Genomic DNA, 15,033 nt, shown 5'->3' on the forward strand with positions numbered 1-15,033 from the left:
GCAGCAGGATGAAGGAACAAGGTGAAGAAGAGCTTGCCTCCTAGCTTTAAGAACCAAAAGGAAGCAGCAATTATTTCTTCTCTTATCCCATTTGTTGGAACTTAGTCACATGGCCACACATAACACCAAAGGAAAATGTAATCTTTCTTTTGAGCTGCTATGTCGCTAGCTAAAAAACTGGGGTTCCTATTACTGTGAGAGAAAGAAGAACATTGAGAGCACTGGGAAACAATTGACAGTGTTCACCGTACTCAGCTACAAAGCAGAGGAACTCAGGGATTCTCATTGCTATGGTCCCATAATTATTGTTTCAATTATCTATTGTTACACAGACTGTGTCAAAATTTGGTGGCTTAAAATGATTCATTATTTTTCATGATTTTACGTGTGTCAGGACTTGGGCAAGTGTGTTCTTCTGTTCACGGTTGTTTTCTGGGGTCACACAGAGCTGGCTGGAGCAAGTGACGGTGCTTCTTCACAGCACAGTGAGTGGCTGGCTTCCCCAAGCTGGCCCAGAGCTGGCAAAGCACATCTACCATGTTCTATTCGTCAAGGTGAGTCATAGGCTAGCCCAGATTTAGGAGGAGGATGACTTGCTCCAGTTCTTGATGGGTGGAGAGGCATGTACTTACAGGGAGGGAAGGAATGCGTGGTGAAGACTGTCTGCCACTTCTGGAAGACTACTTACCACACTCACCAAACATAATTTGGAATTTTGATTCTTTCTGCCCCTCCTTTCCCTCACCCCCTACAACTGTAACAAGCAGAAGGTAGAGGTGAGATGGTCCATAAGCCATTCCCCACTGTTTTCATTAAGTTTCATTATCACTAAGAAAAGCAACTCTTTTAAAGCTTTAAGGGGCATTTGGTTTATTTAAAGCAATGTTTCTCACCTAAACAGACCTTATAGCTATGTATTTATTTTTAACATATATTAAGAAAAAATGGCTAACACATCAAAACCATATTTCATAAAGATTGCCACGACAAAACTAAAAATAAAATCTAGTAGTAAATCTAGTAGCAAAGCCCAGCTCTGCCACCTTTGGCAGTTTTACTCACTCTACAACCCCTGAGCTTTGTGCTTCACACCACTCAACACTCCCTGAGTAGAGGGAAGACTGACCTGCCCCTGGAGTCCTGGAGAGGCCCACCATGGAAGAGAGAATGACAGGGCCCTTCAGTTCTGCAATGGCCAGAAAATTTTTTCTGGCACAAGGATCTTGTGAGTTCACAAAGCTGAAGAAAGGCCACCTCCTCAGCTTCTAGGTCATAACTTGGCCCCAGGCAACAGACTGACACTGGGGTCTAAATGCTCTGCAACTCCCACTGGACCCTCATTATGACTTTCCCCTAGGTATGTCCACGGTCTCTTTGAGCATTTCCTCATCAAGTAGGCACATTAGTAGGCTGGCCTGAGCTTTTAAGCTTAGTCAGCTGAGCCTCATTCCTTAGGTCAAGCTGTCCCCAAGTCAAACTCCACTCCCACCTTCAGAGTCGACCCTTGGTTCTGACAGACACTATTGCCACAACTTGTAGCTACCATGTACACAGCAGCATTTGCAGCACTTGGTACTCTTGGTATTGGGAGGAGATGGGTCAACTGTGGGGCTGAAATTTGAGAGTTTGATCATATCTATGGACCCTCTTCCTGAGGGGAAAAACATGCGTATACACAGACAAACTAGGGAGTTTACAGCCTCCGCATCCCCTGAATTCCATCCTTGAAACCCAGGTTAAAGCCCCTGATTTTATGGGCAGCATGAAGCAATCAGTCTCTAAGCATTGCTGCTAGTCAGTGCCTGCAGGGCTCCCCAAAAGAGGAATGGCTCAGGCCAGGTGTGTCTACATCACCATGCCTACTAACCAGTTCCAACCACTAAATGTGCCTGGGGCTTTTGGCTACTTCTTTCAGCCTTGGTAACTTTGCTCGTTGGTAGTATTGCTGATCCTTCCCCAGCACCCTACAGACATCTGCGCCACATACGAATCCCCTAAATTACTCATTGAAAACAGTGGCCATGTCATGTCACTTCGACCTCTGGAATGAATCATTCCCTTGGTCTGGCCCTGTTTGTCTTCTCTAGGGTTGATGTAACATTGCCTCCTCAGCTTGCAGGGGCCAACACACACGCAACACAACGCTCAACCTCCGTTCTGGTCTTCCTAAAGGTAAATCTGATCACATCGTTCTCCCTAAGCCCTCTGTACCACCTCAGATTGGCCCTCATGCAATCAACCCTGCTCATTTGTACCTCATCCTATCCTCCCATGATCTCGTGCCAATATATCAGTGTAAGCACTCGACTTCCCAGCTACTTAGAACTAGCTTTAATCCACGAGAAACCCCAATCAACTTTAAGTCTCTGGGTCTTTGCTCCCTTTGTTCCGTGTTGATGCTCCATCCTTTAAGGTCGACTTAGGACGTTTCCCTTCATATGTAAAACCTTTCACAATTTGTGCCCCTAACACACTTACCTCATTTGTACTGCTGTTTTTAATTCCTGTCTCTCTCCCTTATTGAGCTATGAACTCCTTGAGAACAAAGATCATACCTAGTTTTTTAAAATGGTGAGCAACTAGAACAGTGCTTGGCACTATGTTAGTTGAAAGGATGAAGACATGAAAAAAGAATAAGTGCAGGTCATCCCAGCCCTCTCCCATCCTCCACTCTATTCCTTCCCTCAGCCTGTCCCCTCTATGAGTCCCTTCCTCTGTACAAGGTACGATCCCACCTGACTGCAGAGCCCTGCTCCCTTCAGCTTCTCAGTTCATCCATACTTAGCTGGATGATGGCATTGTGCATCCAGGTTCAATCATCCACACTTCTTTCTCGGCATCCAATGTATATACTTTTTCATCGCCTCTGCCATCTCCTGGATTCAGAATAGTGCCCTATCTCTCTACCCCTATAACACTCAATACTTACTCTTTTTAGCATTTCATTATATTACATTTCATTGACTTTTATTTATCTGTTATCCCACCAAACCATGGTCCTCCTGAAAGGAAGAATAATGTCTAATTTACTTAGGCGCTCCAATGACTTGCATAGGTCCTGGTGCTCAGTGATTGTCTTTAGATATTTGTCTAAACTCCCATTTAATTGTTCTAGTTCCTCTGTGAAATCCTGACAAATGGTGAGTCATCCCGATGCACTTAAATACTATGAAAGAAAGCTGTTTGTTGAGTTCTATTTTTTGAAGAGCTAGTGATAAAACTTTTTGTTTTAACCTTTCTATCATTTTTTCTGACTTCTTCTAAGGGGTCTTATTTTTGACTTTTGGAATAATAAGACATAAGTGCTGTCTCTTCTTGCCCTTAGATCTCCCCAAAGCCCTCACTGAAAGTTCCACTATACCAGTGCTTTTCATACTGCAGTGTTGATACAAATGATCTTTTGATCTCATTAAGATGTAGATTCTGCTTCAGAAGGTCTGAGATTCTGCATTTCTAAATAGCTCTTGGATGGTCTGAAGGTTACAAGTGGTGCAGCAACACTCTGGTCTTAAACAATTTTCACAGAATAGGGCGTGAATGCCCCCACCTCACCGTCTTCATCTTTCTTCTGGGTAAGGTTGAGTTTGCCAAAGACCTCTTTCAAATATGGTGGCATTTGAAGTTTTACCACACTCCACTTGGTGTAGTAAAAAAGTGGTTCATTGTAAAGAGTACCGGATTTTAAATAAGGACACGTGGGCTTGAGTCCAAGCTCTGCCACTACCAACTATTTGACCTTTGGTAAGTTGGAGAAAATAACTTTTCAGTCTTTTTCTTTTCTTAAAAAAAAATTGACATCCAATAGCTACGTCCAGTAGTTGGAAGGATCAGAGGATCATGTAACAGTGTAAGGGAGACCATCAGATTTGTGGCTGTGTACCATGTTTTTGGAGCCATTATTTAACTTCTGTTATTGCAGTTTAAGGTTTCACTGGTTCTTTTGCCATTTACATCGAGAGTTGCAAAATCAACTATCAAACACCTAAAGTCTTTAATAATTATTATTATCCAGTAATATCTACTAGGTACAAGGCACTGGGCTAGATCTTTTATACCTATTTTTCAGAAATTTTCACACACCAAAAAGAAAAATAAATTTTTTTCTTCCTTTTTTTAATAGTCAAGGCTGGCTGAATATTACTTTTTGGCTTCTGTTCCATGTGTACCCATCAGGGAAGACATCCTTCCTCAGAGGATATCCTTTTCAGATAAAGTTAGACTTTTTAAAGGTCAAAGCATATGACAAGTTGCCCTCCCCACACACCTAAAAATTAGTGGTCAGGTCACAGCAGAGAGAGAATTCCAGGATTCTGCTGAAAACATGTTGATATGGCCCTGAGTTTTCTAATTAGTGATATGAGAGATTTAGACTAAGTCATTTCCAAATCTTGCTCTCAAAAGCCCTAAGGATTCCAGGAGATGCCAAAAGCTGTGGGCCTGGATGGGGGAGGGGAAAACATTCCCTAACACATGTAGATGCACACACTAGCAGCTTGGCTCGTATCTGTTTAACATATTGGGTTCCAAGCATGATTTATTTGAAGAAATAATTCTGCTTTAGTTGCTCCAAAAATGTTTGAGAGCCATTTGAACTGTAGTTGCTACGGCAACTTATGGCTCATTCATTCTGTGAAAAATCTGCTTGTCCATAGATATGTAACTTAGTGAATATCAAAATCCATGGTGAGTATTGGGAGATATATGTTATTATTTTCCTTTCTCTAGCCCAGGCTGACCCAGGGACTCTTTTTTAGTAGATTGGCTGCTGGTAATTTGGAAAGGTAGAATGTTTCAGATAACTTATTTCTACTAAAAGGCAGAGTCCTGCTGAATGCCATGCTTGGCTCACTGACCCTAAACACCCAGCAACAGCATTTGTTAAGTATTCAATCAGTATTTTGGGGATTTGTGTTCCCAAGGGTATCCCATATGAAGAGGTTTCAAATGTTCTCATCTACACCTTTTTTTTTTTTTTTTTAATAGGAAGAACTGCTGTGTAAGAAACTTAGAAAAGATTTTTGCTTCTCGATTTTTGGCTGTGCAAAATTTCAATTTTAAGAACTTAACTTCTCTGGCCCAAGAAATTCAAGTTGAATTTAGTAAGTTTAGTATAGCTTAATTTTCAAAATTTGGGGTTATTTTGTATTTAATGGTTTAAAAAATTGAGTTCTTCAACATCACTCCCAAATCATCCAGCTTAATTCAAGTATTTACAGTTCTAGCAGTGAGAAGATCAAATCTTGCGTAATCTCTATCCTTAAGAACATACAGTGTTCATGGGGGAAGGGTATGTTTTCTCCATTATAACTCCAAGGTAGAACCATGTATTCAGAGGGTGTTAAAGAATGAGTTCCACTACTCCTGGGCAAGGAGACACAGATACAAAAACAACACAAGCCTACAACTGAATTCTCTAAATTCTAGAAATGTTTATATGATTGTTCCTTTGTTAACGAATTCATTCATTTAAAGAAAGGGGCTGACCCTACTGTAGACCAAGCTGTGATCTACTGCCTGGACTCAGCGATGAACAGGCAACATGTCCCATATACAGAACACAATTTAGGGGGAAACAAGTAAAAGTATTTAAATCTTGAATAAAAGTAACTTAAATTCCAAAAAGGAAATAAGGTGTCCCCAGTACATGTCACTATCTTGTGGCTACTTTTTGTACTGTTTTAATTTCTTACATTATTAACTAAACTTTAGATTTTATTTGGACATCACCCGTTTTTCCATTTATGTCTTCGTGCCTTTCCTGGATGTAATCCAGGGGTCCAGTCTCCCAAGTCTCCTCTGATCTGTGAGTTTCTCAGTATTTTCTTGTTTTTCATGACCTTGACAATCTTGAGAAGTACTGGCCTAGTATCTATCCTGTAGAATGTCCCCTATCTGGATGTGTCTGATTTTTTTTTTTTTTTTCCTCTAATGATTAGACTGGAGTTATGGATTTTGGGAAAAAAAACCCACAGAGGTGATATGCTCTTCTCATCACATCATATTACGGGGTACAAGACAACCACATGATATCACTGATAATGTTAACTTTTATCAATCGGTTAAGATCCTGTCTGCCAGGCTTCTCCTCTGTAAAGGCACAATAGTTTTTCTGAACTTTTCTTTTTAGAAGCTAGTCATTAAGTCTAGCGCATCCTCAAGTGGGGAAGGGTTAAACTTTAATCCCTAGAGGAAAGGGTAATAAAATTCTAATGGTTATTTGAAATTCTTCTCTAAAGAATATTTGCCTCTTCTCTCCTTAAAATAGGAGAGAAATATAAATATAAATATAAATAAATGAAATTTATTGCCATTTCCTTATATCAGTGTGGATTCATGGATATTTTATACTTTGGATTATAATCCGATTATCCAATACTACATGACTTATTTTGTTGCTCAAATCATTCCAGCTTTGCCTGTTAGGAGATGGCTTGTTTTCATTATTTCTAAAATATCAGTTATAAGAGATTCCATCTAGGTCAGTTCCTTCTAACCCAATACTCTCAAACAGTAGCTGATCCACAATGATCTCTATTACCTATCCTAACAGTTCTTTCCTGCTTAATCATACTGGAATTTATTCACATTAATACCTTTTTATCTCAACAGGTCTTTGTCATGAATTTATTGCTTCTCCTCTTGATATTGAAGAAAGTTACAATCCATTTGAACAAATCAGGTTGTATGCCCAATGGTCCTGTTATTAAGCTGTCAGGCTTAGTTTTTGCAAGGATTTGTTACACTCTAATAATCCATTTAGCAACACAAAATAAATACACGATTCCCTTTTTTTTTGATGAAGAAAAGCAAAATTTTAGCTAGAAGTCAAACAGTGACCAAAAGGGTCATAAAACTAATAAAAATCTAAGGGGATTATTTGTATGTTGATGCTTCTTCCATGGCACATTTGTAAACTTTCACAGACTTATTTTCAGGTAAGCCTGCATACCTATTTTTTTGATAATTTGTTTATGGTCTGTTTGCTTCTCTTTCCTGTAGACACCTGCATTATTAACATTTTCTTGATCTTTCATAATGCCAATTTCTCGGGAAAAGGTCCAATTATCAGGATCTAAAAGTTATCAATTCTGCTATGATTTTTTTCCATTCAGCCACACCCAAAATGACCATTCACAGTACCTGAAACTTTGTTTTTTTTCTATATGAGTCCAAGATAGCTGCCCTCCAACACACTGGGTCTTCAAGTACAAGGACTAAATTAAAATGTGCTTACATAGTTTATTTTTAAAGTAATTTAAAATACAGTGTAAACATATATTAAAGATACTGTGGCAATTTAGATATGGAATAACATGAAGTTATTTACATGTTTGTATATGTATGTGTGCATATATATACATGAAGTGCAGATAAATACAAGACACTACAAAATAAACAAAAAATTCAATATGATAATTTACTGACAATCATTTTCATCATATTTATTACTTAATTTGTTATGTTAATGGCTGCAGACAAATTCCTAATACTGAAATATGTCATCTAAATATTTAGCTTTTATATAAACTATAGTACCTCAAATTTAACAGTATATAAATAGGATTCAAATTAAAAAACAAAACAAAACAAAAAACAGTCGTCTTCCCTGCCACACTCCTTATTTATTTGTAAAGGCTTCAGCTCAGAGTTCAAAAAGACTCTTGAAATCACAGCCCTCAATATGTGATATCTCAGCTTTTAAGCATACATCATGACTGAAGATACAGAGGCAGATATAAAATCTCTAACAGCCATATAAAAAACAATGCATAGTTTTAATCTAAGAGGCAGTGGATTCAAGTCCAGGTTGGGCTCTGGAAGGGTAAAGACCATGGGAAACATTGCCAAGAGATGGTAAAAGGGAAAAAAGTGATCATCTAATTAAGGTGGGGTAGGCACTCTCCCCAACACTGAAGGTCCTCACGTGGCCCTGAACATGACCATTGTGGATGATAGAGGTTATTTATGTTTGTGATAACCGTAAATGGCCCTGCCTTTTGAGACTCCTCAGCAAGCACACAGACTCCATTTTCTCCCTATGGCACCAAGAAAGGAATGTTCAACCTCTGAACTTGGCATCTCTCCCATGAGTGCCAAGGAAAGAGTATAACCTGTTGGGTTCCCTAAGTCATGAAACAGCTTCTAAACTTTGGTCTAGAATATGCGCATCAGTTTTCTGTCTGTGGCTTGCTGTGAGTGCTATCAACTTACTTGACATCTGTTATTTAAAACAGTGAATGCAACTGCCTGAAAAAAAGTGAAAAATCCTATTTGTTGATCTGATCCTCTAAAAGTCCATGTCATTCATAAGTGTGAATTTGTCTGAGGTCACTACCACATAGATTTGAGGCACAGAGATACTGGTGACAACGAACAGATACAGTGAATATGGTTAGGAGATGTGAGACTCGTTGAGAAATACCTGAATTAAGTCTGTGGATCAACGGGAGACAGGCAGGATACAGACTATTCAGAAGTTTATTCAATAGACTATTCACTTGGAAAAAGTGTTTTGATTTTGGAAGGTAACCAAACAAGGTAGGAGGGAAAAGTAAACAGCAATTTCTACCCTAAGTGGGAAAATTTTACTAAAGAGGAAAATAACTTCTAGACAATAATCATGTCTCTGCCTTTTTTCTTTACCAGGGGATATGACTTTAGGGTCCAATTCCCTGATTTTAGGACATAGTAACAGCTGCAAATTACAAATGTATTGTAAAACCAAAGAATAAAATCTCGTCCTAAATTGGTCCACCTCCTCTAACTTCAGTCAATAAAGTACAAATCAAGATGGGGTTCTAAATAATTAAGGCATCCCAAATACATAATTGGGGGGGCATACTAAAAATTGAAGTTGTTTGAAGAAAGGCTCTGAGGGACTCTTCTAAATCAGCATCCATGTGAATGATATCCTCTGCACATCAGACACGGACAGACCTGAAGATGAGGCTGGGAGCGAAGAGGTCAGCAGGTGCTGTCTCCACAGGACTGCAGTGCCAGATTTAGTTTCCTTACATCATGGTGGATTTTTAGGAGGCATGCCACAATATGTAAAATCAATTATCACAGAATAGGAATAAACTCCAAATCATTATGTCTCCTACTACAAATCATTACGTTTCCTACTTTTGCTATTTGAGAACCTGGATAGTTTGGGATTGTAAGGTGCAATTAAAAAAAAATCTCCACCCTTCCTGAAAGAGCCATCAAATGAGCCACTGTTGGGAAGCCTGATTATGCCCATTCACAGTGCAAGGCACAGAGAGCCAACACAACTGGTAAAACCACTCTTGTCTAACAAGGAGAAACGGCAATTTCCTCATACTTCACAGACTTTAGAGGAATACAAAGATTATTTCACTGCTCAGACATTTACACACAACACAAAAAGCCTTCAGTTAACTGATTAGTTCCTATAAGTTGGTGGCATTACAGCACAACAAAAGTCACCTGTAGTATATGTGAAAGTTTTGTACTCGACGATTTTTTCACATAACAGATGAGATGATTGACTTGGACTCATCAATCTCACTCTCATACTGATTATACTGTCAGCAGTGATTAGGGCACCCACATTGTGTGTTTCAAAGGTGTGCATGTGGCAATTCTAACATATCTTTACTATGTCTCTGAAAAGCTAAGGTTTCATTATTGAAATGCTGTTATAATTTCAAACGTGATCCTCTTCTAGTGACTGGCATTACCTTCTTGTGTAATTAATATTCCATGTGATTTAGAGCACATATCCTGATTTTTCTCAATGCTCATAAATACTTTTTCTGTTGGAAACATTTCTAGGGAAAAGCAGCTTCAGTCTATCCCTAGCATATGGCCATGACTTGCTTCCACACACAATCAATATGAAGAAAAAAGATCATCCTCACAAATCTGTAAGATTAAAACTTCAAACAAAAGCACAATTTGAACAAGCATTTTTGTAGCTTGTTTCAAAAAAGGGACCATATCAAGTACTGCCACAATATATGCCTCATGATGAGAAAGGAGAGGGGCCTCATGCCCATGTCTTTAACAGCAAATGCTTTAATTCCTCACTGAGCATCTGTGGAATTAGCTCACAGACAACTCAGAGGCAGGAACACTCTGGCCTGTGTTAAAATAAAATGAAGGTTGAGATTTCTCTATGCAGCAGCAAGTGAAGTAGGACTCTGAATCACTTTTTGGAGTCAAGTTGGTCTTTTTGAAAGAAAAATCAATTTGCCTTAAGAGGCTCTAATTTAGTAGGATGCCAGATGCTTGCAAGGGTGCTTTAACTGAGGGTGTTGTAGACTAAGGGACTGGTCCACTAGAGAGATCACCTCTGTTCCAGCAGAGGGTAGTCAGGGTGTCAGCAATGCAATTACTATTACTAAGGGCCACCAAGGATCCAGAGACAAACAAGCTCTAGCAACACAAAATTATAGTGTAAAAAATCAACACTAGCAGGTAAAAAAAAAGGAGACAAATGTATCAGATTTTTTCATTATATTACTAATTTTTACAACATTAAATATTTTTCATTCCTTTTTTTCAATGCACTGATATTTCTTTCTGGTTGTGATTCTGCCTACTATTATTCTCTTTACCTTTAAATCCTAATCCATTATTCCATTTTTAATTTTAAAAGTGTAAATGCTCCAAGGCATAGTTGTATATGTGTGTGTGTATAATTTAACCTATTGACTCTAGAAACATTAATTTAAAGTAGAAGAGATTGAGATTACAGATCATAATATCACGTAAAAAGAACTGTCTACAGTCAATACCTGAGTGTCTGTACAGTGAAGAACTCTGAAGTAAGAAGTAAAATACTGTGGCCAAGGGGGCCAGTGCTGTGGCAGTTGATGGCAGGGAACCAGCTTTTTGGAATCTTGAGAAGAAAGACTCTTTGCCATATGCAGATATGTACAGAAATAATATGAGGATTATTAAAATAGAAATAATAGAAATAATGATTGATGAATGATCAGATGTTGATGGTAAATATAAATGGATAGTAAACACCTATTTCTATGCTCTATAAATTCAGTGAAATTCCTAATAAAGGCTGTAAATTGAAAGGCATAACAGAAAATTATGTATGACTTTATTCCTGCTAAAGATGATGAAACAATTACGATCTCTGGCTCAAAATAATTTAAGAATCTTGTACCTTTATGTTTAGATTATGTTTCAACTAAGCGTAGACTTTAGAAGGCATAGTGTCCCTACCACTGTCTTAAAACAGCATCTTTATCATTTGTAGGACAATTTCTCAAAAGCCAAAATTAGATATCAATAAAATACTTTGACACTTTACAGAGTTACAAGTAGAATTTAAGTTGTATGCCTGTGTACTGCACTTTTACATTGTTTTCCTATTACTGTAATTATACATTTGTGATACCCCTATAATGCTACTAGCAGAGGATATGTGCATATGACTTATCAGTATTTATATGTTAATGGAATAAAATGTCATAAAATCTCGAAGTTATAAAGATAGTTTGACACATCCTCTAAACCAGGGGTCAGCAAACCATGACCCATGAGTCAAATTTGGCCTGTCACCTGTTTGCGTATGGCCCATCAGCTAAAACATTTCTATTTTTAAATGGGATTTTAAAAGTCAAAGAAGCTTAATATTTCATGACACGTGATAATCATGATTTTCAAATTTCAGTGTCCTGAAAGAAAGCGGTATTGGTACACAGCCACAGCCATTTACATGTTGTCTACGGCTGCTTTCTGCTACAATGGCAGAGTGGAGTAGTGTGATGGAGACCACACGACCTGTTAAGCCCAAAATATTTATTATCAGGCCCTTACGGAAATAGTTTGCTGAATCCTGCTCTAAGCCCAGAGAAGGCATCTGGAATGCTGGATAGAATGTTTACAGTGGAATCAGTGTATGACATATTTGGTTTCATTTACAGACATCATATACATTACTCATTACTGCTTTTGAATATTATCATCTACTTGGTAAACAAATAAAAATAAACCTATGTTAAAAAAACTCCTTATTTCCTTGAAATGTTTAGGACCAGCAAAACAATCATATATAAAAGTAGTATATTTTTAAGAAAAAATAATAAATGAACAATTTAAATTACATTTTTTAGTAATGATTTCAAAGTTTCTCAGAGAACACCAGACAGTAAAGGGCAGATCTCAAAAGTCTTATAGCAGATTTCTGGTTTCCAAATTTCTGGGATATAGTACTTAACACAGTATTTGAGATTCTATAATTATTATGAAAGAGACATTGTGGAGAGTTACTTTTCCAAAAAAAAAGGGGGGGTGGGGAGGGGAGGATAAGCTATTTTAAAATATGAAACGAGCCAAAATTAAAAAGAATGGCAAACAATTTAAACATTTTTTCCCTTTCCATTAATAGGGAGCTACATAGTCTGCTGGTGTAAAACTTGGTAGAAATTGACTGTTTTCATTTTAACAGGCTGATCCCCATATCTGTGTCAGATAAAATCATAGCACTTATTATTTGTTACCATGGATACCATGAAGATACTGCCATCCACTAAAAGGTATTAGAGGAAGACAACATAATTTTCTGGGACGAGTCCTGTTTTGCCTTCATAAGTTGCCTTCAACCATCCTGGTTCCACTGATGGGTACACTGGCAAAAATTAAAATACATAAAGAAATATCACTCAGTCAACATTAGCTTCAAATAATTCTATACACAAATGGGTAAAAATCCACATCAGATTGTATGCATATACTCAAGCTGTCAAAACAGTGTCACAGCACCTGTAAAGCTGGAAATGCCTTTTGCATTTATATAATCAATCACTCTCTCTCTGACACAGAGGAGGAAACGGGTCTAGAGGGATTTGATGTGTTCACTTGTACAGGTATGAGAGGCTGGACTTGATTCTGAGTTTCCTGGCTTCTGCTTCAGACTCCTATCGCTACACTACTCCTTCTTCCTCCTCCCCATGATGATAAACTTAAGCAAAGGGAATGGGTGTACTTACCATTAGAAAATATCGCTCCCTGTGGGAAGGAAAGCTCATGGCTGTGCTCTGCTTTACAGGAGTACATAGCTTTGGCTTGGCTGAAAGAGCAAAAGACAATTTGTGAAAACCACAACGCTCAACTATATTTATACTTAAAACTATTCTTAAAAAAAGATACTGGTTTTAGTTATAAGTGAAGCATGATATATATAATGTGCACACGTAAGTGTGCATAAGTGCATTTCACAAAGTGAACACATTTGTGTAACCAGAGAACACTGACAGCACAACCCAAAGCCTTTCTTGTGCTTCCAGGCAATGCCCCCAAGGGTAATCACCTGACTTACAACAAACAAAATAAGCTGGTTTTGAAGAACGCTATTATTTGTTAGTATTCTGCTAAATAGGCTATTTTTCAGCTCTATAGAGGTTCTTAGGTACCTTAAAGCCCTATTTATTTATTTGCCACTTTAATTTCAGACTATCAGAGGTGAGGTCCACAAATTAAAAGGTCTACAGGGTATGGTAAATAAACTAAGTGGGCATGAAATAAGAAAAACAATAGGATAAGTTGATGATAAATGGCAACCAACAACAGCCTCACTGTCAGGGAGACATGGGGACATGTCTTTGTAAATCAGAGTATACCCATCTCTTAAAAAGGGAAGCCAGCACTCAGCTCTGACATCTGTTCTCATATGGGAGTTCAGCCTCCAAGTAGCCAGATACTCTGGTTTTTTTAAGGGAAGCCAGAATTTCAGAGTTTTATATGAGAGCTGTTTCAAACCATCTGAGCCAACACTAAAAAAGCCATCATCTGAGGAGGCTGATCAAGTCACCAATGAAGTTGCCTTTACTCTGCAACATCCAATGACCTGACTCCACCTACTTCTCACCATCTCTATCACAACCAGAGTCCAAGCCAAGATCATTTCTGGCATAGCTCGCTGAATGGCTTCCTAACTTCCTAAATCCTCTGGGCTTCCTCTTCTGTCCCCTTGCAATCCATTCTATACAGAGCAGCCAGAGGGTAGTTTGAAAGGTTTTGATGATCACATGACGATCACATGATTTCCCTGAAAATAACCCTGAACTGGTTCCCAACTCTGCCCTCCATACCATATACATTCTGGCACCTGCCATAATTTCCTACATCTTTTGTACCTGCCTCTACTCACCTACTATACGTCAGTCACACCGGCCCTCTTTCTCCTCCCAAAACATGCCAAACCCATCCCCACCTCAGGGCTGGCTGGGCCTCGCTCTGAGATATTTTCTTGATCTTCACTCGGCTATGGCCCTCTAGCTTACCTTAAATTTCTTGAGTTTCACTGAAGGCCAGGTCTTTCCTGACCACACACTGTAAAATAGCTGCCCAGGCAACTCTCATATTCTCCAGTTTAAAGTCTGCATGGTATTCTGGTGCCATTGTTGATATTTCTGTTGTCTTCTCCCCCAGTTAGAATGTAACCTCTGTGAACAATGCCTGATGCTTAATAGTAACTCAGTAAATATTTGCTGAATTAATGAGTTAAAAAAAAAAGGGAAGATGCTCTGGACTCTTTTTCTACATGGTAAGTCCTCTTAAAGATTCAAGGCATCTTGTCTTTCCTCCCTGAGGTCCCAAACAATACTTCATCTGCAGAGAAGCATCAGCAGTATTTGCCATCTGAGGCCCTCAAAGTAACAGTGTTACATTATGATTACATTTCTCTATTGGAGCTAGACCCTGGGTCTTATCTCTGAACTTCCAGAATGAGGCTAGGTCACTTAAACTAGGGTTCCCAAGTGGCTACCTGAAGATGGGAAAGCTTACAGAGGAAAACTATGGCCCTGTCCCCAGAGTCTATTTCACATGAGGTGAGTCTCAGGCTGTACTTTCAGAACTTTGCCAGGAGTCTGCGGTAGGCACACAACACCACTTCCCAATGAAACATGGTCTAAGGAAAAATTGATGAAGTGGAGGCACCTAGAGAAGGACAAGATTTCACACTAAAGAACAGCCATGTGTTCACATGTGCATGTGAACGTGTGCACATGGGTGTGTTGGTTGACATGGGTTGGGGGTGCGGGG

The 15,033-nt window shown here is 38.7% G+C and overlaps 1 protein-coding gene across 1 annotated transcript in view; it reads right to left on the bottom strand.

Moving 5' to 3' along the window:
• Positions 1–7,225: 7,225 nt before the first annotated feature.
• ARHGAP42 (Rho GTPase activating protein 42) overlaps positions 7,226–15,033 on the bottom strand; it is a 292,266-nt gene continuing 284,458 nt past the window's right edge. Inside the window, exons 23-24 of the mRNA XM_036860862.1 lie at positions 12,978–13,057; positions 7,226–12,616 (exon numbers count right to left, since the gene is read on the bottom strand). Coding sequence (XP_036716757.1) covers positions 12,528–12,616; positions 12,978–13,057 — 169 coding nt within the window. The 3' untranslated portion in view covers positions 7,226–12,527. The remainder of the gene's footprint in view (positions 12,617–12,977; positions 13,058–15,033) is intronic.

Source organism: Balaenoptera musculus, chromosome 8 (assembly GCF_009873245.2).
Source record: "Balaenoptera musculus isolate JJ_BM4_2016_0621 chromosome 8, mBalMus1.pri.v3, whole genome shotgun sequence".
NCBI classification, from domain to species: Eukaryota; Metazoa; Chordata; class Mammalia; order Artiodactyla; family Balaenopteridae; genus Balaenoptera; species Balaenoptera musculus.